The 24,089-nt window shown below is 43.8% G+C and overlaps 1 protein-coding gene and 1 pseudogene across 1 annotated transcript; both read left to right on the top strand.

Annotated features, from left to right (window-relative positions):
• Positions 1-9,810: 9,810 nt before the first annotated feature.
• Positions 9,811-12,362, top strand: LOC119293799 (annotated as a pseudogene).
• A 490-nt stretch (positions 12,363-12,852) lies between these two features.
• On the top strand, positions 12,853-13,868 carry LOC119292773 (ATP synthase subunit a-like). Its single transcript, XM_037571483.1, has 2 exons — positions 12,853-12,954; positions 13,065-13,868. The coding sequence occupies exons 1-2, from the start codon at positions 12,853-12,855 to the stop codon at positions 13,866-13,868; spliced, it is 906 nt and encodes a 301-aa protein (XP_037427380.1).
• Positions 13,869-24,089: the final 10,221 nt, after the last annotated feature.

Genomic DNA, 24,089 nt, shown 5'->3' with positions numbered 1-24,089 from the left:
TGATAGCGAAGTGAGCTTTGTGACTTTTAGTAGGGTTGTATCGTCCGTCTTCAACATTCATCCATAAGACTTATTTATTCGATTCATTGTATCTCGAACAGAGGTAAGTCCAGCTTCCTCCTCTTTTCTTTCTTTTTGTTAGTGGCTTTCTCTTTTTAGAAGTCGAACTCTAGACTTGGCAAAAGTCCTATCCTTTCTTGTAGCAGAGCTACGTCCTAATTGATTGTATCATGCTCTTTCGGGTCGAGGCACCTCTAATGTAATCTTTGTCCAGAGGAAGGAGGACTTTCACAGAAAAACAAAAGCTGTATGCCAAAAAGAGCCAATGTGAATTTAGGTTCAAAAGGATCAATAGCACATGACGAAGTTCAAGTGTCTTCTCTTCAAGAGAATAGAGCATAATTGTACGGTTATATGGATATCAGTGCTTTTATTCAATTCCCGAGGCACTCTTCAATGATTGAGGAGATTCCCGAGGCAGTCTTAGTGCTATCGTCAGGGTCACCAGCCTACTGTACCCCTTATTCTGGCTTAGCCTTGCTTAAACAGAAGAGGCTTGGTTAGCATCCTTTCTATCAGGTGCTGTTCTTTGCTACCAACAATTCTTTAAGTACGCGGTGAAGTAAATAATAGTGCACTTGCTGACAATAGAACCCCCAAGAAATCTTACAGTATAGGCCGATATCTTTGTGCAATGTCATTTACAAGCTATGCTCCAAAGTCTTGGCAAATAGGCTGAGAGAAGTACTAGATGAGATCATTTCCGAGGACTTATTAAATAGGGGTGCTTTTTCTACGAATATAATCAATTCCATAATGCTATCCGCTTTGACGAAGCAAATCAGATGACGGGCGATCTACGCCTCGAAAAGGAGAAGAAGTGGTTCTCGATACTGAGCAAAAAGTCACTTTCGATGCAGAAAGTAGGAAACCAAGGAAGCAGGCATTGGCAAAGAGTGAATCTTTATCCGATCCTATAATGGCTCAATCCGACCCAACAACGGTACTTCCAAAGGCTCCTCGGCTAAGAAAAATAATAGTTGTATTGGCAAGGCATGAAAGGGATTTTCTAATGCTATCCGAAGACGAATCGGAATACGGAACCGGAAGCCGTAGCCCAGAACCTTTAGCTTGAGCGGAAGGGGAGGAAACCGGCTATTCAAACTGGCGGGTGGGTGGATACCCTAGTGCTTATTGCTTTGTCGGAGTAGGGGCGGAAAGTGAATTCCAATCTATGTGAATCACAAAAGAAGCAAAGCCGGTCAAAGAATCGATTATATGCCTTCTCTTTCCATAAGACCGATGGCCTTAGTAACGTAACGCACAAAAGGAATAGAAGACAGAGCGAGGGTATATGTCACGAGCAAAAGGGATGAACAACTACCCCTGTGTACGTAGCTTTGTGTAACAGGGGAACGACTGTTGAGTCAAAAAGCTGAGTGAGAAGGAAGCAAAGGATCGGTTGTGGCGGGATACGAAGTGCTTTGCTAAGCCAATACGAATGTTTACATACGAACCCACGCCAATACATACGAGTAGTAGGGGTATGGAAATTCTCATCAATTAAAGGTTAGGGCTCGGTTTCCGGTTGACTTTTCGAATCCTATCCTCTGTTTTTGGTTAAACCAATTAAATAGGAGTATCCACCCAACTTTCATATGCTGTTGTTCCTATACGCTAACGGGTTCATCTTTATAGGCAATGATTTCATTTGTATTCCAATTCGTACGTATACCCCATCGCTTTGTTTACCATCCCTATCGTCTCGAATAAGGTTTCCTAGCCTAGCCCATCTCGGTGTCAGCTACCGGAAGAGAAAATTGGTCTAAGGGCAGCATCTACTCGTTCATCGCTTGCCTCACATCGAAAGAGGCATGGCTTCTCTCTTCACTCACTCCCCTGTTTGCCAGCTTCAATAGCATGGAAGAAGGTGTTCAAAGAACATAGTTTCACATCTACATTTTCTCCATTTGATCTTGATCAATAATTCACTTATAGAAATAGAATAGAATAGAAATATCAAGAGAAACACTCTTCTTTCCGAAGATCCATTTCTAGTGGGACATCGTTCATAGGGAGCGCACATCCAATGCGCCCTCTACTCTTCACTCTTCACTCTTGTGCTCGATATCCTCTTCAACAAGGATTTTCGGCTCCAATCCCTTTATTTTTCCAAAGGTAAAAGATGGAACAGACCGAATCCAAGCCATATAATTGCTTGATGCTCAAGAGTGCTTAGTTGGAAAAGAGTTTTCTATGTCGTTCAAACTAATGCTCGATTTAGAATTCTATAACAAAAAAAAGAAACAATCAATTAATCTATCTCACCTATATTATGAAGCAGCTGCTTGGCCTGATAGCGAAGTGAGCTTTGTGACTTTTAGTAGGGTTGTATCGTCCGTCTTCAACATTCATCCATAAGACTTATTTATTCGATTCATTGTATCTTGAACACAGGCAAGTCCAGCTTCCTCCTCTTTTCTTTCTTTTTGTTAGTGGCTTTCTCTTTTTAGAAGTCGAACTCTAGACTTGGCAAAAGTCCTATCCTTTCTTGTAGCAGAGCTACGTCCTAATTGATTGTATCATGCTCTTTCGGGTCGAGGCACCTCTAATGTAATCTTTGTCCAGAGGAAGGAGGACTTTCACAGAAAAACAAAAGATGTATGCCAAAAAGAGCCAATGTGAATTTAGGTTCAAAAGGATCAATAGCACATGACGAAGTTCAAGTGTCTTCTCTTCAAGAGAATAGAGCATAATTTTAGGACTATATGGATATCAGTGCTTTTATTCAATTCCCGAGGCACTCTTCAACGACTGAGGAGATTCCCGAGGCAGTCTTAGTGCTATCGTCAGGGTCACCAGCCTACTGTACCCCTTATTTTGGCTTAGCCTTGCTTAAACAGAAGAGGCTTGGTTAGCATCCTTTCTATCAGGTGCTGTTCTTTGCTACCAACAATTCTTTAAATAGGGGTGCTTTTTCTACGAATATAATCAATTCCATAATGCTATCCGCTTTGACGAAGCAAATCAGATGACGAGCGATCTACGCCTCGAAAAGGGGAAGAAGTGGTTCTCGATACTGAGCAAAAAGTCACTTTCGATGCAGAAAGTAGGAAACCAAGGAAGCAGGCATTGGCAAAGAGTGAATCTTTATCCGATCCTATAATGGCTCAATTCGATCCAACAACGGTACTTCCAAAGGCTCCTCGGCTAAGAAAAATAATAGTTGTATTGGCAAGGCATGAAAGGGATTTTCTAATGCTATCCGAAGACGAATCGGAATACGGAACCGGAAGCCGTAGCCCAGAAGCTTTAGCTTGAGCGGAAGGGGAGGAAATCGGCTATTCGAACTGGCGGGTGGGTGGATACCCTAGTGCTTATTGCTTTGTCGGAGCAGGGGCGGAGAGGGATTCATTAGTTTGACAACACAAGGGTGTCATGTGGAGAAAGAGAATGGAACTATTCTCCGGGTACTGGTACCGCTTAAGCCCAAGCAAGTGAAGAAATCCTGTAAGATGGACTTGATTTACTTTCCTTTCCAAGACCTATACCATATGGTTTGGGTATACCACTATCACCTATCAAAATGAAACACTAACCTGCCCATGACCCCCTATACCAGATACCTTTGCTTTGAAACCAATGACTAGTAGAGGATTTCGAGGAACAACAGCAAAGGGAAGTAGGGATGGCTTTCCTCGGATTAGTATTCGGATTTCGCTGGTCTTGCCAATGGTTGTTATTCAAAAGAAGGGTTCGCACCGGCAAAAAAGAATATATTTTCTAGTTGTAGCTTTCGAGGAGAAGAAGGATTGAATCAAAGGGACGAGCAAAGGCATGTTTGGAATTCCATAGAGGAATCCCCAAGCAAAGGCCAGGACACTAATGCTAACGCTATTGATATTCCTAGCGCTTGTTTTCATAGGATGCCGAGGACTCTTGCTTGAATACAACTAGAGAGTTATCAAAAGAATATGACTAGCTCTTTACCGCGGGGATGCGTTGAGAGGAATCAATTGTTTAACCCGGTGACCGGATAGGAGCCGTGACTATGTGGGTAGCATTATCAAAAGAAGGAAATTCGCAGCGCTCTAAATTTCTCTATTTTGATTCTTTTTTTAGGGATTGCACCTTTACTGTACTTGCTTTCGCTGTTGCTGTTCCGCTTTGCCGTTATCCGTCCCTTTGTTAGCATAATAGGAGGGTGCCTTTTTAGCGCAAGACGATGAAATAACAACCTAAGCTTATCGGCATTAGCAAATTGAGAAATCGAATAGATCCCCGGCCGTTGGATAGGAGCACTGCCGTTACCGTGCTTAGAATTGATGAAATTGGATTTCTTACAAAACCCAGGATCTTAGTATTCGTAGTTTTCTTACAAAACCCAGGATCTTCCTATTCGTAGGTGGTATACAACTACCCCTATCCCTATGGTTTTGATACATGGCGTATTGGCTTTTCGTTTTTCTAGCTAAAGATCCATCTTTCCTGGATTAGTGATTACTTCAATCCATACCCCTATGGAATAACAAAAAGCAAGGGCAGAGGGACCTAGATCCGGAACCATACAATAATTCGTAGGAACCCACACCGGATAGAGGGCCGTCCCTTCCTCTTAAGAGGTGTAATTCTGTTTGGGGATGACATTAGATAATCCGAATCGTAGTCCTCGCGGGAATGGTCGCAAAATGCGAAGGAGTTTTGTTGTCGAAGCTGGGGATCTAGATAGGTACCGATCTCGGTGGGGATTTTCCTATTTTCTCTATGGAATTTGTTTCATTCCTTTCATGCATAGATGAACCTTCTGAGCTTTGGAAGTACCTTTGCCCTGGAGGATTGTCCCGTGATTGAGGGATTTCTCTACAACTATTGCGATTAAAGACATATGCAAATCCGAAACAGGGAAGTACGAAACTAAAGGGACTTTCTCTCGATGAACTCCCTAGTTCCTATGTTTGCTTTGAGGCAGTGCTAATTGCTAATGTGTGAACTATCACTATAGAAAAATAGATTGGAATCACTTCTAACATCAAAGATAGGAAAATCTGGCCTATTGGGTGCCGATTCACTCGATCCTATGCTATGCATTTGTGACAAATAGAGGTAAGATCATGAATACAAGATGGCGATGAGTCATGCCAAGTTTGGGGAGTGTTGCTCGGACCCTCATTGCATGTTTTCAAATTGGGCATACTGCCTGTGATTTACTATTGAAAAACAAGTCGACAGGAGAACCCGAGTGCAACCAGATAAGAGTTCGCTTTCGAAAGACGACAATGGCAAGTCTCAATCAACTGTCATTAGATCAATAGTAAACAGGAGATTGCTTTGCGTATCACGGATCGAGCACACAATAGAATGCTCGAACTACACTCTCCTAGCAAAAGGTAGGGCAAGTGAGTTCTACACGATATTCGATAATGAAAACAAAAGAAGCGTTGAGAGTCAGCTCCCCAACGCTCTTGAGAAGACACTATAGCCATAGACTCTATAGGTCCGATATAGTTTACATCGGTAGTTGTTGAGAGTGAGCTCCCTACAACTACGTTTATGCCTTAAGTTCAACGGGGGTGCCAATGCTGTCCCAAGACCAGATCACAGTAGGTAGCTGCTTTAAAGAGGTTGGGAGACAGACTGGTGAACAATCTTCTTCTTGTTTTCTCCGACCTAGAGCACTCTTTTTTTCAATCGTACGAAGAAACTCCGTGAAAAACCCAGCTATCACTCCTATGAGACGGCTAACTCCCAACTCCCGATACATTCTTTAGAGTCGACCAAAGGACTCGTTGGTTTGGACATAGTTTCTTTGTTCCTGTGTTTCTATTTTTCTCTCCCCCTTTTTTCACTTAGTTTAGTTGGAATGGAAAGAGAACTTCCTTCAGTTTTTCTTTTTTTTGTTGCCTGGTTCGGTCTCTCCGAGTGGAATAAGTGGGTCCTTCTTCTTTTTCCTGACTGATGAAGGTCGAAACTGAAGATCGAATCAAGCGGAGTCTGGATTCCTATGTTCTTACCAACTCAAATGATTGATGAATTGGATCTTGAGTATGCTCACTTCGCTACTCAGCAAGGGTGAAAGAATGACAAAGAGACTGACATCACAGAGGATGGGAAGGACCCAATCGCCTGCCTCTTTCTTGGTCCACCCCCCTGGTGGGTACTTTATAGCTCACAACACGAGATAGGCAGATATGTGACATAGAAAAAATGCTTTCATTGACAACAAGACTCTCTTCCTGATTGGGATTGGTCTGTGCAGGATCTCCTTCCCTATGAGACTCTTGCTTCCCTTTGAAAGAGGCAGACCCCTACTTCAATTGTCATCTGACGCCTCTACCCCAGCTGTGGACTCAGACCTCTCACAACCAAAAAAAAGAAAATCAAAATCAAACGAATCCGAATATAACCAATCTATCGCCTTTGATGACTCGTTGACAGCCTCCTCAACCCAAGCTTCCATCTCCTGCTCCAGACATCGGCGCTTGCCCGCGCCAGTCCATGAAAGGTGGATGAAGGTGAGTTTGACTACAAACTCGAGGATGCTGGGAACGATCTCTTTTCGGGGAATCACTCCCGTTGAGAGGCCCTCTTCCTCCCTTTTTCTGAATCTGGTAGAGAGGCAAAAGAGAAGTCCAGAGAGACCTCGACTCTTTTAGGGAAAGGAGGGAGATCGAATGCAAGATGGAGTCCCTGCCGAATGGAATGGACATCCTTGGGGATAGCTGTGTAAGACTTAATTTACCAAAAAATGGGACGGAAAAACTACTAAAAAGATCACAAGAAACCCAGCTCAAAGTGAATGGAGAGAGAACCCCTGCGCCTTGGAAGGATCTGAAGCTGTTTGGACACTCATAGACAAGTGAACTCCAATCCAAGATCCCTCGAAAAGTGAAGTGAACTAGCCAGGTAGAACAGTCAGGTTAGGAAAAGAGTCTTTCATGTCAAGGTGAACATAGACAGACAATGTTAGTTTGTTTTCCTTAATTCCCAGAGAAAAGACTCATTGCTGGAACCGAGAGCACTGGCGATTGCTTTCTTTCTGACCTTCAGCCGAGAAATTCCATACCTTCCACCGACTTCTTTTGTGTGTGGCCAGAACGTGATGCTTTCCAATGCCGAGTACTTTTCTTAACAATGTATGAAGCCCGTAAAACCGAAATCGATCCAAATCCACGACCTTGACGATCGAGGAAAAAGGGTATGTATTATTATGGTGTGAGCCTTCTTTCTTTTTGGCCTTAGATTATCATAAGCGAGGAATGGTGCGTGCTAGCCTTCAGACTATACTTTATTGTAGGGAAAGGGAAAAAATGGAGAATATCTTTAAGAACCCTAGAAAGAATTTCACTTGGAGCAACAGGGGTCAGGTCACAGTATATCAATATCATAATTCTCTTTTTTTAATTGATACTGATTAGCCGTAAATCAATTTGATTTTGTTATGCCATTAAGGAAACACTATTTGGGATACAATACCCATTTTAGAACCGTTCACTACTAACAAATAGAATTTATAAAAATAACAAATAATAACAAATAATATAGTTAATGGTTCCAATTTTTCCTAAATTTGCTGTGACTGGAAATCCTTTCTATTTTCAATAGAAAGAGAAGGTATTTAAGCAATGTGTGTTTTGAGATACAATCAATCGAAGAGAATAAAACTGGGTCCAATAAAAAATAGGAATGAATTTATTAAAAGGGATTGGAAAGGGATAAATACAAAGGGATTCAACGATCTAAAAAAATCAAAAAGGGTTTAATAATCCCCTCCTACGAATAAAAATTAGTAAAATAATGTGGATGAATAAGATTTTGCTCTATTTTGGATCGGATTTGGCGGCATGGCCAAGCGGTAAGGCAGGGGACTGCAAATCCTTTATCCCAGTTCCAATCGGGGTGTCGCCTGACCAAAAAAATACTTAGGATTTCTTATTGTACTGATTGAACTCGACAAATTCTTGCCCTGCATAAGCAAAGGAAAAGAACTAGGCCTGTCGATACTGGATTTTACCATAGTTCTAGTTCTAAAAAAGACTGTGAATTTCTTCTTAAAAATAGGGCTCTGGCAGGGTTCTGGGTAGTGGCCCAAACCGATACCAACAGGGATGAGGTATATATACTTATGAATTTCATAATTGATTCTATTCCGCAATCATAACTACGAAAGTAAGAGGTCGGAAATCTTTTTATCCAAAGGTCCCTAAAGGACATTCCTTTTTTGCTCCTAGGATTAAAGAAGATATTATACGAAAGACTATCAAGACTTCCTAATTATCTAACACTACCTACACTAAAGTAAGGTCTACTGACTCTGTCTGGAATTAGATTGGATAGGCTGATGGGAAATTTAGGAGTTGTGGAAAGAAGAGACTTTCTTTCCATACTTATGAGAGACTCCGAGTACTCAAACATTCAATCAGGATGGTCGGTTAGCTCTTATATTTTAGAATAACTTAGTAAAAAAAAGTAAAAGTAATAAAGAAAATGAATCTCCTAACTCGGTAGCCCATGAGGTTCCAATGGTTACTTTTGGATTTTTTCAGGCAAGAAAGCAAAGAAGAAGGGAGGATTCTCTATTACCAACTTCCCCCATTGTCCTGTCCTCATTAGTCATTCATCTTTCCCGATCTAGTGCCATCGTTCTTCAAGGTGCCGGAGGGTTTGAAGCATACCTACTACCCCTCCCCTGAGCTTAGTTCAGAGTTGCCTCAGCGCGCTCGAATAATAACTGGGAAAATCAAGGCTGGACAGGTCTTCGAGCCAACTTCAGGAAGAAATGCAAGTGAAAGAGAATGCTCTCGAGGGCGCAGGAGTCTTTTCTTTCTTATTTGAAATCCAAATCGAAATGCCTCAACTTGATAAATTAACTTATTTCTCACAATTCTTCTGGTTATGTCTTCTCCTCTTTGTTGGAAGATGAGTACACATTGGGTAATCCGCCCACGAGATCCCAATCACAAGAGGCTCATACAGAAAGCAATCAGCCCATAGCCCAATATCAAGACCACAGCCTATTATTCAAACCACAAAGGATCCGTCTTTCATCGTCCAATCTTCTCGATCGAACATATTGACATCAATACTCCTTTCCATGGCCATTCACGGCCCGCGAAGATCAACCACTCGTGCCCGAGATCACTATCCAATAAAAAACCAGACTTCCAAGATCAATCTCACTCAGACCCTTTTGAATGTAGCGGATAACAACGGAGTGGGGCTATCGAATTGATATGTATTCGAATGTTAGGAGCTGGTAATCACTGATATGCTCATATTGGTGACGTTATTGTTGTTGTAATCAAAGAAGCAGTGCCCAAAATGCCTCTAGAAAGATCAGACAGAAGTAAGACGAGCTGTAATTGTACATACATGTAAAGAACTCAAACGTGACAATGGTATGATAATACGATATGATGACGGTTGTCATTGATCAAGAAGGAAATCCAAAAGGAACTCGAGTTTTTGGTGCGATTGCTCGGGAATTGAGACTTATGAATTTCACTAAAAGAGTCTCATGAGCTCCTGAGGTATTAAAAATACTAGTAGTAGAGACTATGATATAGTAGGGTATCAGAATATAGATCAATTAGTAGATTGTGTCTGACGCATATACATGAAAAAAAAGAATAATTAGATAATAATAAGAATAAGAATTCGAATCTTAATAAAAGGAAGGGTTCGAATAGCATCTACTAATATTACCGAAAACTTTGTGAAAATACTTCTACAAGAAGGTTTTATTGAAAACGTTCGAAAACCATAGGGAAAGTAACAAATCTTTCTTGGCACGTGCCCCTGCTCTTGGTCTTCGAACTAGTCATTAATGGTCGGCAACATAGGTACCCTTTTTCGGTATGCGTTGCGAACACTTTCATTTTTAGCGTCTCATCTTCTCTGGAGAAGCTCAAATCGAACGGATAGAGCAGATGGTCCAACTACAGAACTTCTTCTTTTTCATTACTTCCATGGTCGTGCCCCGTGGCACGGCAGCACCCGTACTATTGAAATGGTTCGTCAGTAGAGATGTTCCCACTGGTGCCTCTTCTTCCAATGGTACTATAATTCCTATTCCTATCCCTTTATTCCCTTTTTTGGTCTATCTACATTTAAGGAAATTCATACGCTCCATGGACAGAGCAAAAAGTGGAGTGTTGGTCAAAGCAAGCCGCCCTATTCTATTACCAGACAAAATGGAGAGAAGCTCATCCGCTAGAAATGCTTTATTTCATTTCGTTCCCGTTCTTCATTTCCTTATTATCGAATCCATGGGGGACTTCTCATATTTAGAATCTTTCTGCGGTCTGCTCTGTTTACAATTCTTTCGTACTCTCTTCTCTTTACCACGTGATAGGTCAGCGAAGCGTGAGCGGGCGCTCTGAAGTAAAGGCCAAACACTTCAGCCTAAGGGGAATGAGCAACAAAATGACAAGATGAGGTGCCCCGGGCACCCCCATATAGAAAGAAGGGTCGAAGGTTTTGGGCCTGTAGCTTCCCCCCCCTCGTCGAGTGGTGCTTGTTTGGGGGGTGTGCCACCAGAAAGCGGGCTTGAAGCTCTCGCCTTACCAACGAGCCGACTGCTGATGGCTGTTGGTCACGACTACTACCAAAAAATTAAGATGAATCTTTCTATTTCACATGGAGGAGTGTGCATCTTTATGTTGGGTGTTCTTCTGTCGTGCGACCCGATGGCTTATGTGCGACCTGTGGCCCACGCCTCCTATTCTATTTATTCAGGGCGGGCGGCGAACTCTGATTCGATCCGGTTATTCAATCCCGCCGCTGAGATGCTCAGTTGACTCCTTAACCTCGATAGGAAGATGGCTTATTCCAAAATTTGTGCATAAGGGTAAGGAACTTTGGATGAATTAATGCGAATGGGTGTAAGCCTCGTTGCTCGGAAACACCCAGTGCTGACCACACTGAGAGACACGAAAGCGCAGGTAATGCCAGTTGGCGAAGTGGCGTTAAGCATCCCTAGCGGTACGCAAAGAGAGGTCGTGATGATATCATCTACGTCCGTACCGCTCCTCATGGAGTAGATCCCGCATCCAACCAACCCTTTTTTGACCAGGGAACGGGAGAATTCCCACTACCGCTGGCAGGCCAGCCGGGCCGTGAGCGCGGTGGGAACGGGCTTCCCAAAAAGCGAGCCCCGGCCCGGGTCAGTATAGAATGGGGGGACGGCCCTAATGTTGTGTTGGGCGGGTTGCGGGCGGATAAAAGCGGACGTGGGGACTCGGGTCGGGGCACAACGTAACTAAGAGAGCCATTCCATTTAGGGCGAGACAGAATGGGGGGCACAAGTGGTCTGGTGTCCGAGCCGATTGGCCAGACGACGACTACTGCACATATTAGATTCTATTAGCCGCCTATCCCGGAATGGACTGGGATGGAATAGAAAGAACGCGAAGCAGCAAGCAAGGGATGAGCGCTTTGTTGCTAAAGCGCATACGTTTTCTTGCTGGGTCGGTTTGTTTTTGGGGGGTGGGGCAATAAGCTTGCTTCTTCACAGGCTTATCCCCACCCCCTTTCCTGTCCGTCCCGACCGGCAGCAGTTGGGTCTCCCCATCTCTCCTCAACTTCCCCGGTCTTCGGCCCGAGCTGTATGAGGCAGAAACTCGTCCCACGTACGGTTCGGAGGCCAAGCCCCACCCCTGCAATAATGGTGCGGCTTAGGTCAACTAATACGAATAAGATACAGTTCACTCAACGATTGCCCTTGGGTCCCGAACTCCATATGGGGAAGGAACGTTGTTGTTTGCGAGGTCTCGATCATTTACATGGACCCACTTCTCATTCCATTTGTGGGAATTTGATGATTTATAAACCGTCCCCAACGAGCGAAAGGTTCATGTTTGAACATGATGAATCACTTCGTGCCGACCTGTTGCCCATAAACTTTCCTGCCTCATATGAGAATGGAAAACTGGAAGATTTTCTGCATCGGTGGATGAAGAATCACGAACATAAGAATTTCTGGTTTAGCATGTTCCCAGAAAGAAGATACTTATTTTTCCATTCGAGAAACGAGGAGCACGACTGAAGTGGCTATACATACAAATCCATTTACGGATCTATATGCTCCGATTGGAACTGAAAGTTCTAGAACTGGCGGCTGGTATACCACCATAATGAAATTGCCTTTTATTTTTAGTATTCAGATGGGATTTCTGTTGGCTTCATCGGGAGGCTCACGTAGTTTGTTACGTCAACTCCAAAAGGATAAGTTGCATTGGAATCGAGAAAGTTTCGTTCATAATTGCATAAAAGGAGTAAAAATAGTGGCTGCGGCGCGTCGAGGGTCAACCTTTGATATCGAATAACCTTTCGAGCCTTCCCCAATGGATCTCTATCCTCCTTTGAAACCAATAGAAGTTCACTAACCATCCCTGTCAAACATAACCCAAGGTAGGATCGAGAGGAGAAGAATAGGACTCTTGCTAGTATCATAACCTCTCGATGGGAGAATGAAACCATTAGATTAGTGGAAAGAAGAAAGAATGGGAAGAAATCGGCCAACTTACCAAGAGTAAGTATAGATGAATACGATAAATTATGAACTGTTACCGACTTATTTTCTCTCTCTCTCAAATAGGATCTAGTAGTAATCGCAACGTAACTTTTCGTCGGAGATTTCATAATGGTGGTTTTAGGAAACTTCAATTGGTTAACGAGGTCAGGAGACTCTATAGTTTACACCAGTTCGATAAGTTTGTTACTACTAGATCCACACGTTAATAGAGTCTTCGGGTCATTTTGCGTATCTAGCTCAATTCGCACCGAAAGTCCAGGTCAACAAGAAAGTATCAACAGGCTTTGCTTTTTGAAATCACAAAAATGGTAGAATCATACATGCGGCAGGCAAAAATGGTTTTGCCACCTGCATACGATGTGACCTGGTTTTGTAACCAGTTTGTGGGCGTGGATCCTGCTGAGAGTCTAAGGGATACTTTTGTAGATTTACATTTCAAGGGGCGCGAAAGCTTCACTTGGAACACGGGCTTTGTTAATTTTTATAACGAAATATGGAGGGCCCAAGACTCCCCGCCGGGTAGCGTTGTAAGTGCTCCGAATCAGCTTTTTTGGAAACCCCATTGGATCAATTTGCCATTATCCCAATAATTGATCTTCATGTGGGCAACTTTTATTTATCATTTACAAATGAAGTCTTGTATATGCTGCTCACTGTCGTTTTGGTCGTTTTTCTTTTTTTTTTTGTTACGAAAAAGGGAGGTGGAAAGTCAGTGCCAAATGCATGGCAATCCTTGGTCGAGCTTATTTATGATTTCGTGCTGAACCTGGTAAACGAACAAATAGGTGGTATTTCCGGAAATGTGAAACAAAAGTTTTTCCCTCGCATCTCGGTCACTTTTACTTTTTCGTTATTTCGTAATCCCCAGGGTATGATACCCTTTAGCTTCACAGTGACAAGTCATTTTCTCATTAGTTTGGCTCTTTCATTTTCCATTTTTATAGGCATTACGATCATTGGATTTCAAAGACATGGGCTTCATTTTTTTAGCTTCTTATTACCTGCGGGAGTCCCACTGCCGTTAGCACCTTTCTTAGTACTCCCTGAGCTAATCTCTTATTGTTTTCGTGCATTAAGCTTAGGAATATGTTTATTTGCTAATATGATGGCCGATCATAGTTTAGTAAAGATTTTAAGTGGGTTTGCTTGGACTATGCTATTTCTGAATAATATTTTCTATTTCATAGGAGATCTTGGTCCCTTACTTATAGTTCTAGCATTAACCGGTCTGGAATTAGGTGTAGCTATATCACAAGCTCATGTTTCTACGATCTCAATTTGTATTTACTTGAATGATGCTACAAATCTCCATCAAAATGAGTCATTTCATAATTGAATAAAAACGAGGAGCCAAAGATTCTAGGGGGCTACAGCTGCGCTTTTGCAGCACTGAACATGGTTCCGGGTACTCAAGATATTGCGTTTGTGTTTGGAGAGGTGTAGATTGTAGATTCCAGCCGAGAAGACCAGGAAAAGATAAGGATAAAGAATGTCATATATCTCAGGAGCTAGATCACTTCCCTATGAACAAGTAAGAATTGCCTCAACAAAAATGGATGGAATTGGACCGAAAAAAGCCATTCAGCTTCGTTATCGATTAGGTATCAGTGGGAACATCAAGATGAATGAGTTAACTAAGTATCAGATCAACCAAATTGAACAAATGATAGCTCAAGATCATGTTGTTCATTGGGAATTGAAGAGGGGAGAACGAGCAGACATCGAACGATTAATTTCTATTTCTCGTTATCGTGGAATTCGTCATCAAGATGGATCGCCCTTACGTGGTCAACGAACTCATACTAATGCAAGGACTGCTCGCAAGCAAATTCGGAAATGAAAGAAGGCTACCGAAAGAACAAGCAGCGGATTTCGCGCTCATCCCTTGCTAAAGCGCATATGTTTTCTTGCTCCTTGGTACTTGTCTGATCAATCACACTATTCATTAGTTCACTTGATTTTTCGTTCGATGTCTTGAACCGCTTACTAATCACGTATACGTATAGTAGGCCCCCTTCGCCACTCCACGTCTGGCCTGTCTTGGTCTCGCTCACTTCGCCCGCCTATTGTATTGGCTCGGCTTCGTCCGTCAAGCGACAGCTTCACCATAGCTCATGACTGGTAGTACTCTATGTAGTAGTTGGCCTTTGTTAAGCTTCGCCAGAAGCGACTAGTCGCTTCCCGAATGCCTCTTTCTTGTACTAATTAATGTGTATGGTCTAGTCTTTCCAATGCCTCCTTCCTTGCCGCCAACGCACGCTAGATGGAGAGTAAGCAAGCTACCTTGCTTGCATTGCATTCGTTAAACGGTAGCTTCCGCGCCCTTCCTGCCTGCTTCAATTGATGTGAATGATCGTGTCTTCGACATCAATTTCAGTCTGATTAGATATGTCATTGAAACAAATCTGTTTTGTCTCTGTTTTCTTTTCGGATGATGAGGATGAGCCAGCCGATCCTAACATAATTTTGGAGTAGCCGGACGACGAAGCCTCAAAATCAGATAAAGATGTCTCCGACGCGACCGGACTTCCACTAGATTTTTATAGGGGTCAGGAGGGAAAAGATATGCTGTTTTCTATCAGTCCCAAGCGGATACTACCTAGCTTCCACGGTCCGCTTACCGAGGAAGAGATGCGGGAGGACCCAGGGCCAGAGCAAGTAGGGTTGGGGTATAGAGCCGTAAGCGCGGTGGGGGTGACAGAGGATGTGCTCGTACGGTTCATAGTTGGGTATGATATTCTCGTGGATTGTTGGGAACGTCCTCTATATTCAAAATATGCCTTTCTAGGAGCATTACGATCTGCAGCTCAAATGGTCCCTTATGAAGTCTCTATTGGTCTTATTCTTATTGTGCGCCTTGTGAGCACGTTTGGATCCGCGAAGGCAATCGCTCGGATCTTCCCCTAACCCAACCCGGGAACGGACCGGAGGGAACCGCAGCATGAGGAATGTCCGCGTCTCGTCGCAAGGCTCATTTTGAGTTTTGGGTCATAGGGCGGGCAGTGCAGTCCGGGGCACAAGGGTCCTGGTACTACCCAGGTGCGAAGAACCCCGGAGGCGGCTGCAATGAGCAAAAATGTCACTCACCGGCCTAAACGACGAGCAAACACTCGAACATGAGAGCAAGGGATCACCCAACGAATGGACGAGCTCCAAGGAGGGAGGATAGAGGGAGGCAAGAACCATGCTTTCAGAGAAGTGGCGGTCCGAATCCACTCTGACAAAATAAAATAACAGACTAAGCCATGCCGTAAGGGGGGCATTCTCCACACGGGACGGGGCCAAGGCCTTCATGTATGGGTGACAGATCGGCCATAGGAGTACTCCGGGATATACACCAGGGCAACTAATGTCGAGCATACGATGATGCCGCCCGTTTTCATTTCGTGAAAGTCCCCGACAGAGGAAAGGGCTGTAGGTGATGGCGCGTTCTGCTTCTTAGGGCGATGAAATCGTTCCTATGGGATCGTGCGTGGCAGCTGGTATAGATGATGATGAAAGGCGGGCCGCTTGAACCGGGACCTATTCTCATAATAGGCAGCAAGCAAAGCTAAATAGGAAAGGGGGCGACTGATGACTGCCTTTTTCGTCAGAAATCAAAAAGGGTGGAATGTGGAGCTAATATGGCTGGCTACAAGTGTAGCCAAAGAAAGATGAGACGAGAAGGACTGTCAGAGGACACAGCGGGACTACCAGGGGAAAGCCCGCCCCCGTTAGCTAACATAGATATCTATTCTCGGTGCGCATATTCGAGATTTAGAATCTCTTTCCGACCAGGCCAGGCCGAATCGGGCCACCACTTGGGATGGGAATGGCTCAGCCCACATGCATCATTTGATGAAAGCACTCCAGTCCAGTCGCCTCCGATCAGTGGCTTGTCAACCACCGGACCGTAGCTCCTCACCAAATGCCCCTGCGTTGGGGCAACACAGCACATGACTAGTTCGCTCAAGGACCACACCCTCTCGAGAGCAGGATGCTGGCCGAGATGGAGCGCCAACCTAGACTTTCCTTGGGCTTGCCTTGCCCCAACATCTAAATAAAGGGCGGGCGCCGAAAAGGAAGCAATGACGCCTTTTCGACGAAAGCTTAGCTTGGTAGGCGCAGCTTACTCACCCTACTCCCTTAGACAATGCAATGCTCTGAACACGAAAGTTTGCAGTTCAGCCCTCTTCTCCCATGCAGAGTCGCAGGCAGCGCCTCGGATAAAAGCACGGACGAGCCACATGCAGGGAAACTTGCACGTGTGGTTCTGGCCGGGGACCCCGGTATACTGTACTAATATGTGTAGGTCCCTGTAATTCAAGTGAGATTGTCATGGCGCAAAAGCAGATATGGTCCGGTATTCCCTTGTTCCCCGTATTGGTTATGTTCCTTATTCCTCGTCTAGCAGAAACTAATCGAGCTCCGTCTGATCTCCCAGAAGTGGAAGCTGAATTAGTTGCAGGCTATAATGTAGAATATGCGCGGGATGCGATCCTTAATAGTTCACTGTTGGCGGAAGCCAATGTCTCGGGGACTCATTCTGACTTAAACAAGGGGTGGGTCTTTACCAACTTCCAAATCCAAGATTTAGGGAAAAAAAGAGGGGCAGGGCACTCTTCATTCTTCATTCGAAACTCATGAATGTCGGGTCGGAGGTTTTTGCCTTGTTATCAAACAGGGGAGTTGGGTAAAGCAAACTCCCTCCTTGGACGAGCACGAGGCTTAGTCAAGTAGAACCGGGTTGCGCTGCTTGATGCTCCGATCGAAAATAAATCAGTGGGGCCATGCCGGTACGACAGAATATGCGTTAGAAAGGTCAATCGCTCCCCCCTTTTTGATTTTTTTAATGAAAAACCAGGCCGAACTTCTAAAAAGCAGCCCACCCGCTTCCATAGAACAATATCGCGGCAACATAGACCTAAGTGGATTTATTGGATCCTGGGGAACCATCACAAGTACGGCCGGCCTATAGAACGAGAATGCCGTGTCGTCCAGCGGAGCTTAGAAGAAGGTGACTCGGAGCCTAAGGAAGGTGACTCGCACAGACAGCTGACTCCTTTTCAATAGAAAGGAATAGCCAAACCTACCCAGCTGGCTGGTCAATCTCAGTGATCTTATCGGCCGGCAAAGCGGAGACGGACGACCACGGTCCCGACCTTACCAGCACCGTAGGTTTACTAATCAATGAAGCCCCTCAACCTACTATCTTTTCTTACAAACTCAACCAAGCCTAACCAAACCCCATGCTCACGACATGTTCTTGATATTGATTGAGTTGGAGGGAGTCAGAGACTACCACGGAATCCTTCCATAGTCACCCCGGTGACCTTCGTCACCAAAGCGTCACGACAGTTTCCAAGACCCCTCATATAATCTCCAGTGGGGATCAGTCGGAGCACGTAGGAATGCCGACCACTACATAATCCACGTCTGGCTGAGGCGAGCAGCAAGCGGGGGAGAGTATTTTGAAGTACAAGAACGTTGGGGTGGGACGCTAGTACTTAAACTAGGGTTGCTTCTTAGCGCTAATCTTGCGTTTTCAGCAGTTAGTTGTAGCGCGCCTTCCCTCCTTCTCTCATTTCGGGAAGATTTGGCAGTATTTTCTTATGATGACCTGGTCGAGAGAGTACGAAACATCGGTGTAAAAGATTGAGTGGGATGGTTATAGTAAGGGGCGAACCAAGTGCTTGCGCGAAGAAGCGAATCAATCAGAATGGAGACAAGGAAAGGAACCGAGTCCCGGCCCGGTAGCGATGCCTCTCACGCGGATGGGAGTTACTTTTCTTTATCACCGTAAGCGTTAAGAAATGGACCCGCATTCCTCTTTGCTTTTCTTTTGCAACTAAGCTTAAAAGAAACATAGTAGTCTTTCAAGCCATTAGAAAACTCATTAAGTGCTCTGTTGAGTGAATGCCTGTTGAGAAGCTTAGGTCATACATTTCCAGCTAATTAGAATACAACCATGAAGGTGGGGTTCGAATGCCATACAACTATTTATTCTGGTAAGTAGGATTGGAATGTAGTCCCTTTTTATTGGATCCGCCGCTCCGTTAAGTGAAATTCAAAGTAGGTGTGGGTCTAGGTAGAGGAAGTCATAAATCAAGTATCAAGTATTGTTATAAATATCGTATATAGTAGTTGCCAAACTCACAAGCATCACACACTTCGATCTACTTTATTGAATAACTTAGCTAGATAGAACCGACTCAAGCTTTTAAATGAAAGAAGCAATAATGGCATAATTTCTGTCTCAAGACCTCTTGCAGCTACAGCCAATGCAGCACTTTCCTTGATCAACATACAACACAGCCCATTACGCCTTGCTCCAGTCGCAGTATAAAGAGAGACTAGAACCTATCGGGGAGCCCTCGGCAGAGTCCCTATCGTTGTTGCAACAATTACACACAGAGTTTTGGAATTTCACATTTGTGAGAAGAAAGGGTATGTGTGTTTGAAAGGAGTGGTGCAAGAACTATTCTGAGCCTCAGTCAACACAACTTGTTTCGCCTTTTCCGAACAGCATTCTTATCAGGACCCTCCTTTATATAAACCACTCGTAGATATATACCTGCCTGTGGCCTCAGATGAATACATCGATAGATAAGAAGGGAAATGCATCATCTAGAAAGGCTTACTGAGGTTTAGGGACGTTTGTGTGATGGATCGTACGCTTACTCACGACGACTTGGCTATTCAATAAAGGACGGAGTCAACGTGAGCCTTAGGGTCCAAAAATATTCCATTGGTGTCAGCTATTAGCGATTATTCAAAGTCGTAATGGTATAAATTATTGGTCAATTCCACTGATTTTCTTTCCTGTTCCTTCACTGGCTATAGCGCCTTACCTCTTCTGTGACTTGTCCTGAGATGAGAAGTATCAAAAGTGTCGGGGTTTGGGTTTATGTCATGCTAGACTCACGTTTCTCGTTCTTATGCCGGGTCCGCGACCTTACAAGGATACACAAGCTGGTGAAGGTTTCGGAGAAGCAGCAAGCTGTTCGGATTCAAGTTAGCTTTGAGCAGGCCTCGGGCAAGGAAATGCTTTGGCTATGCCAGGAGATAGTCGGCTCAGGGGCTTTTGGGCGGAGCCAAAGTGGTCCACATACATACCATTTCCATCATCACAAGATCCCCTTTTTCTGTGTGCATAGAGATAAAGCATGCTCTTATATTTAGATAAGAGAGAGATTTTTCTCAGCGCTTCCCCTTATCGGCTTGATCTTCTTCTGCCCCTCGGTAGAGTGAGTCTACTTAGCGAACTGGCAGGACGCGGAGATCGATTGATCAATATGCATATCGAGCATCTATAGTTATTCTCTGTTCCCAAAAGATATCTCAAGTCGCTTCCAACGTTTTGATGAGTAAGGGAGGGTATTTTCAACAAGATAACTATGGACGACCATCTTCCAATTTCCAATCTATATCTTTCATTGGGTAAGTAAGGGGAATAAGCAAGAACGGTGGAAAGCTTAAGAAAGTGCTAGTTCCTTTGCTGCGAATGGGTGGAATTGGTATTCCCAAAAGGTTGTTCTCTTAAAACCTCTGGCAAGGGGGTGTGGAAGAGTTCAAGTCTATCCCTTTGGTTAAGCTACTGTTGTTATACATCTCTACTATTATGGGCCACCACTTACTTAAAGGAAGTCGAGTACACATCTCCTTCAACCTGAAGGGCGAGGACCTGCAACGACGTAACGTTTGAAAGAAAAGTAACCAGCATAGGAGAGTGATCAGAAAGCATACGACTCAAGGGAGGGTTGGCTAATCAAATTAGAATGAAGATTCCACTCTATATGATAAACGTTGGTTGACTTTGATATGAAGTGTTGATTGTGTTTTCTATTCGTTCAGACCCCGATAGTGCTTCTCGTTGTGACTGAAGGAAGGTTCATTCTGTGCAAGATATATGCTAGTTTACAAGCATGAGACCCTCCTTTCGGGCCGGTAGACAGAGGCCTCAGTTCCAATGAAATGGGGAGCAAAAAGAGGTCGTGTCATACCATACAGATGAAATGAATGAAAGATATTCCTGCTGTTTCTGTGCCTATTAGTACTTCGCTTTTACCACATCAAGAGGAGTAGTTTGTTTTTCTTTTGTAAAGCGAGCCCAAGGAAATATATAGGAGAACATATCTTGTTTTGTAGTAAGTAAATTCAAAGGCTCAAATCGTCTATATCAATGCAAGTATAGCTGGATGGAGTGACTCGTGCTTTCGAACCATAAACTAATGCCGCCTCTCGGGAGCGCGTGTTACTATTCCATTCTCTGGAGCACAATCCAACGGAAAAAAGTATGTTTCCAACCTACACCTTTAGTTGTTCCAGCTCGTGAGGAAGACAACTATGGAATTCAGATTTCCTTTCTCTCGAAGCAAGCCAGTCCTTAATTAATGATAGGGAAGGAAGGAATTGCTCTTAGGCTTGTGAGTCTTTTTATCATATGGATGGGTCGTGCAACCCTTACATGGTCTCTTGGCATGAAATTGGGTACTTTTCGTCTATGGTGAGATGGAAGTTATCTGCAAAGAATGCCAACTTAGGACCGTCAAAGTGGAAATCGTATCAACCCACCGAAACCGCTCTTTGGAATGGAATGCATAGTATTGTGCATTGGAATGGAAAAGTCGAATAATCAAGACATGGATCTAGTATCAACATGACCCAACTTCCATTCTCATGACCCAACTTATTCAATCACTTCCATTATCTTTCTATTGTGGTATACAAGTACTGTGATTATCTAACTCTTCAACAATCTGAGTAATATCCTCATTCTCTGAATCAGAGCTTAACTCGACACTAGAAGACTGCTCCTTCTCATGAGCAGCTAACTTCTTTTTCTGAGCAGCTTCATAAAGCAATGCTTGAGCAAGTTCTCTTGCTTTAATAGAATTTATAGACCTGTCAATTTCCTCCTGTGTACTGCCCAACACTAGACCACTATCTACAGTAGATTTTACTAGACTAGAGAATCAATGGAATTGCAAATAGCATATCTGTTAGTAGAAGACATACCTGGTTCATCAAGATTCTTGTGTGAAGCCATCCTTTCTGCACGTTGCTGAATAGGCATGCCATCCTTCGGGATCCTATCCTAGCACTTGTCCTCGTTGCTTTAATTCTTGCATTTGCACCTCATTGAACTTCTCTTGTTCTTTGGTCATTCCAGAAAAAACCTCCATACCTTAATAATAGGGGCTTGTGTATAAAGGAAAGCAGCAAACCGGTCAAAGGCGAAGCTGTTCTATCTCAACTCTCTGACTTGAAGGAAGATGTGGCGGATCTCAAGGCTGGCTCTATTCCAAGTACAAGTTCTGAGGTGAAATGCGTTGATGTGGACAATCGATATACAGTATAGTTGAATGGTTCGACAAGTTCACATGCCGGAGCTACCCGTTCTCCGTGATTCAATTGGTTCTTCTGCCTTGCCTTCTTATCTATCGGTCCCAAGGTCAAAGAAATAGGTTTAGTGGTTCGACCTCCCAAAGGTTAAAGAAAGACATTGGTATTAAGACCACTCCCTCCAGATGATGATATGTCCCAACCATTTATAGCCCATGGTTTGTTACTCGGGAATTCGGAGAGGTCAGATGAGATAGATGGGTGTGTTCAAAATGGAATGATCCCCTTTTCTCATGTTTGCATTTTTGTTGTCCACAAACAAATGAAGAGTCCAAAAAGACGTACGCATAACAGACTCGGTACCTAGGTCAATGGGTTCAGTGGAGAATTGCATTACTGTAATAGCGAAGGTATCTATGAAATGCAGTACCAAGGTCAATGAAATTGAAAGGCACCTCTGACAACAGAATCAAAAGGGATTTGGCGGCTATAGACGACTCAGAGGGGTTTTCATAAAGAGAAGCTTTCGCGCAGTACACCTATTTTTCTATAGAAGTGAATGGCCCCTTAGTTGGCTAGTCTGATCAATCGGCAGGCTCAGCCTCTACATCATATTCTGATATAGAAAGAAAAGAACCGAACTCCTGGAGGGTGAAAGAAGAATCTCAAGTTGATACTCTGCCAAGGGATCTATCCACAACTGGTACTTCACATGCCTTAGAAGCAGATTTGAATGGGAATGAATGAAATGAGCAAACGTTACTAGGAAGGTGAACTCGCTATCAAACTACTGCCTGCGCTAGGGGAAGCGCGAAAGAAAAACCCGTTTCAAGCAAGATCTGATACCCTTGAAGGACCCCCAGGAATGAGAGAGCAAGTACAAGGACAATCTTATGTTCTAAGGATAGGCGGTATTCCATAATTGACATAGTTTAGTTAGAGTGGATTTGAAAAGCTACAGCAGATCGATAAGTTGCTAATTTAGCTAAGTCAACTCCACTATGGAATCTAGCTCTCCATAAGAGGGTATTCCCAATGAGACAAGTAGTTTATCGAAGGGACCCTCTGTCTGAAGATTGTAGTCCGGATTTCTCGGAATAGAATAATTGAATGAGCAGGTGCAGATGGTCAATCTTCATCTTGAAGCTGAGTCTCTCTGTCTTCTTATTTTATATAAAGATATAGAGAATAATTCGATCGATCGTAGAATGATTTCGTGATCTGATCTTCATTTGGGCGGCTTTCGCTCAATCTGTGGCTGTAGTGATAAGGCAAATCAAAGGGGTCAAAAAAGAAGATATAGAATTGTAGCTAACGGGGTTCGCTCGCCCTCGCCTGTCACTATAGCATGTCAAGTTTCTCTCTTTCCAATCGGGATTTTTTAGGTGTGAAGTGAAGTTCACCAGAAACGCTAGCTATATGCTTAACACAGGGTACAAGAATGAAGAAACCATGAAACCAACCTAAAATCACTGCCAGCACTTAGTTAAAGCCCAGGAACCACTTGTGTTACACCGGTGAAGCAGAAGCTCCGAAAGCTGTCCGAGGAGCCAGCCATAGGTGGGTTCTTTACTGGCCATAGGTAGGCCCCTTACTGCTGGATCCTCTAACCAGGGAAAGATCGTAGGTAGTATGATGGAAGAACGATCATACCGAACCCAGGATCCTGCAACTATTCTTCCTTCGTTCAAGACTCACTTTTCTCGCGGGTTGAATGAGTGAGCCTTGGCCATACATACTAAGATTCAACAATCAACTTTGGAGTCCGTCCTAAAGCCCCACCAATCTACATAGGTGATACCAGGGTAGGTACTTGAAAGACAAGAATAGAACCCATGCTGATGTACCTTAGCTTTTCCGCTCTTCCAATCCTAAACAAGATCATAAATAAGAGTCCCAGGCCGCTTAACGCCCTCTTAGCACATATGATAGGAGCTGGCATACAGAATTACAAGAAGTTGGTACTTTTTCCAATCCTTTCTACTTTCTCACCAGCAAAATAGGATCGATCGCGAAATCAAAGAAATCTTTCACCTCACTTCTGAGATGAGCTAGCGCTCGCATCACCTTTCGATATCCTATATTTTTGATATTCAACAAGTAGCATTTCCACGGCATTCTTTAGATGGATTTCACTGCCCCTCATCTACTCCTCAGCTGGGTATCTATTTCTCAATACGGTGCTTTAGTGACGGATTCTGGCATCGCATGGATCTCTTAATCAAATAGGGTC

Source organism: Triticum dicoccoides, chromosome 4B, assembly GCF_002162155.2.
Source record: "Triticum dicoccoides isolate Atlit2015 ecotype Zavitan chromosome 4B, WEW_v2.0, whole genome shotgun sequence".
Taxonomy (NCBI): Eukaryota; Viridiplantae; Streptophyta; class Magnoliopsida; order Poales; family Poaceae; genus Triticum; species Triticum dicoccoides.
This window is presented reverse-complemented; position numbering and strand designations above follow the sequence as displayed.